Source organism: Henckelia pumila, chromosome 3 (assembly GCF_033568475.1).
Source record: "Henckelia pumila isolate YLH828 chromosome 3, ASM3356847v2, whole genome shotgun sequence".
In the NCBI taxonomy this organism is placed as follows: Eukaryota; Viridiplantae; Streptophyta; class Magnoliopsida; order Lamiales; family Gesneriaceae; genus Henckelia; species Henckelia pumila.
In genome coordinates this window covers 7,358,882-7,361,381 of record NC_133122.1, presented here as the reverse complement: position 1 = coordinate 7,361,381, position 2,500 = coordinate 7,358,882, and the positions used below count along the sequence as shown (strand labels likewise).

Genomic DNA, 2,500 nt, shown 5'->3' with positions numbered 1-2,500 from the left:
ACCATGGAAGAATTTGGAGCATCTGTCACTATTTTTGAGATACTCACATTTGGCCTTTTGGGAGAGAAACAAGCGCTCCGCTTCAAGAAGGAACTCTGCTTTTCTCCTAAGAGCCACAATTGAGTTTTCTATAACTCCAGAGTTAAGGGCAATAGATTGGGCCTCTGCAAGCTCCTCAGTCGCACGCTTTGCTTGGCTAGAGATATGACTGAAATGACGCACATTAAGCTGTTTCAGCACTCTTTTCATCCCATGTAGCTTTTTCTTGAGGAGGAATTGTGCTGTGCCCCCCCCCCCCACTGAACCACCAGTTGGTCCTGAATAACTGTAGAAAATCTGGGTGGGTGGCCTACATATTGAAGAATTTAAAAGGTGTAGCACGACGAGTGCTATCCCTGAAGATGGAAACCACACAACAAGTATGGTCAGAAAAGCAACCCGGTGCCACAAAGTCAGCAAATACATCCAAATTCGATTCACTCCAATGATGATTGACCATAACTCGGTCAAGCTTAGAAGAAACAGCCAGGCTAAACCAAGTGTAGTAGCAACCAACATGATTCACATCTGAGAGCTCCAACCGATTGATACAATTTCTCAGATCTGCCATATCCCTCGGGGCAATAGGAATGCCACCCATCTTCTCATGGGGTATCTTACACAGTTAAAGTCCCCTAACAGGATCCAGGGGAGGGAAATATTCTCCCCATGGTTGATCAGAAAATCCCAAAGAGGCCTCCTAGCCACCACCGAATTCCCGCCATAGATGAAAGAAGCTAAAAAGACTCTCTGAGAATGAAGGCACACAACTGAGACATGAATAACTTGATCAGACATACCAAGAACATCTAGCCTCACATCCTTACTATCCCACATGACAAGGATACGACTGTTCGTGCACATATGAAAGTTGTGAATAAAAGACATACCAGGGAATTTAGTATCCATCATTCTATCCACAAGATTAACATTAACCTTTACTTCAAGTATCCCAAGGACGCTCAAGTTGTATTTTTTCAACACTCCTTGAACGTGCCTTTGTTTGAGGGGCTTATTGAAACCCCTCATGTTCCAACTTGCAATCTTCATGTTTGGCGAGAGACGACCTTAAGTCGCCTAGACCGAATTTGTGCTTGGTTTAATAGAAAGGACTTTGCTGTCATGTTGGGAAGCCATGTCCTAGGATCCACCTCAATGTACTCAGTTAAGTTAGAGCTTGATCCTCCCGAATTTCTAGGTCTCGACAATCGCTTAAGGTACTTGAGTTTCTTTTTTGTTAGCTTACTAACCACTTTTTCAAAGCCCTCTTCATCTCCATCACCTTCAAAGACTTCCACTACAAACTTTTCTTCCCCATTACTTCCCGGAATTTCTAAAACCATGCCCTCATCATCGAGATGTTCCTCATCTTGCACAAGGGGTTGATTATTATCAATGTCTAATCCATTATCACCTGTTCCTTCAAGTGCACCCTGGTCAGAGCCTAGTGCCTCCCCAGTAGGGCCACGGCCACCACCTGCAAAGCCACGACCACCTCCTGCAGGGCCCCGTCCATGCCCTCTGCCCCAAGGGCCACCACGCCATCCCCCTCCCCCACGGCCTCCATCCCTAGGCCTACTCCGATCTCGCTGCCCAGGCCCCCTAGATTTGCTACGAGGCTTTGGTTGCTCGTTGCCAGTTTGATTCTTGTTATGGGCAGCCCCCTCGGGTGCTTATTTTTCATTTATGTTCACAAACCATCGACATTGCTCATTAGAGTGCCCAAGAGAATTACAATTTGCACAATATTTAGGTTTTGTCTCATAAACAAATCTGAGGTTTGTCCTAATACCATTAGGGAGGAGAAGAAGGTACTCATAAACCCTTTGTAGTGAAGAATCCATCTCTACCAATATTCTAGCAAATAAGCTTTTGCCTTTAGACATCGTGAGGACATCCGTGTGAATTGGTTTGCCGAGGACAGAGGCAATTTTGCTAAGCGCTTTGGTTGTCCAACAATCAGCAGGGAGTCCGTGGATTTGGACCCAAGAAGGCAACATTAACATATCTTCAACCCGGAAGAGGAAGCACGGGGGTAATTCTTTAAGAAACAAATGTCTCCCATAGACAAGATATGGGCCACCCTCTAGCACCCTCTTTTTCTCTTCATCATTATGGAAAAAGAACATAATCCATCCACTATCGTGTAGCTCAAACCTGGCTTTACAGCCCCATTGTTTGATAATTTCCTTGACCACATACCCTTTTAGCTTCCTCCCATCCACGCACCCAACTAAGCAAGGTCCAAGGCTCCTTACATTATCAATTTCATCGAAAGAAAGAGAGATTTGCCCATCCGTGGGCTGTACATACTTCAAGAGACAGTTTTCCTCCGGCAAATGATTATCTTGGAATAGACTGGCATAAGTATTATCTGGATTTTTGGCAATGAAACTTGCCATTAATTCTTGAGCTCTCGGTTTTTCCAGTCCACTCGAAGGGGCCTCATTATTCGATGAAT

The 2,500-nt window shown here is 44.9% G+C and overlaps 1 protein-coding gene across 1 annotated transcript in view; it reads right to left on the bottom strand.

The window, feature by feature from the left end:
• The window catches only part of LOC140888035 (uncharacterized), a 1,545-nt gene extending 456 nt beyond the window's left edge, over positions 1-1,089 (bottom strand). The window contains exons 1-3 of the mRNA XM_073295710.1: positions 751-1,089; positions 439-640; positions 1-395 (exon numbers count right to left, since the gene is read on the bottom strand). The exon at positions 1-395 is cut by the window's left edge and continues 456 nt beyond it. Coding sequence (XP_073151811.1) covers positions 1-395; positions 439-640; positions 751-1,089 — 936 coding nt within the window. The remainder of the gene's footprint in view (positions 396-438; positions 641-750) is intronic.
• Between the last annotated feature and the right edge of the window lie 1,411 nt (positions 1,090-2,500).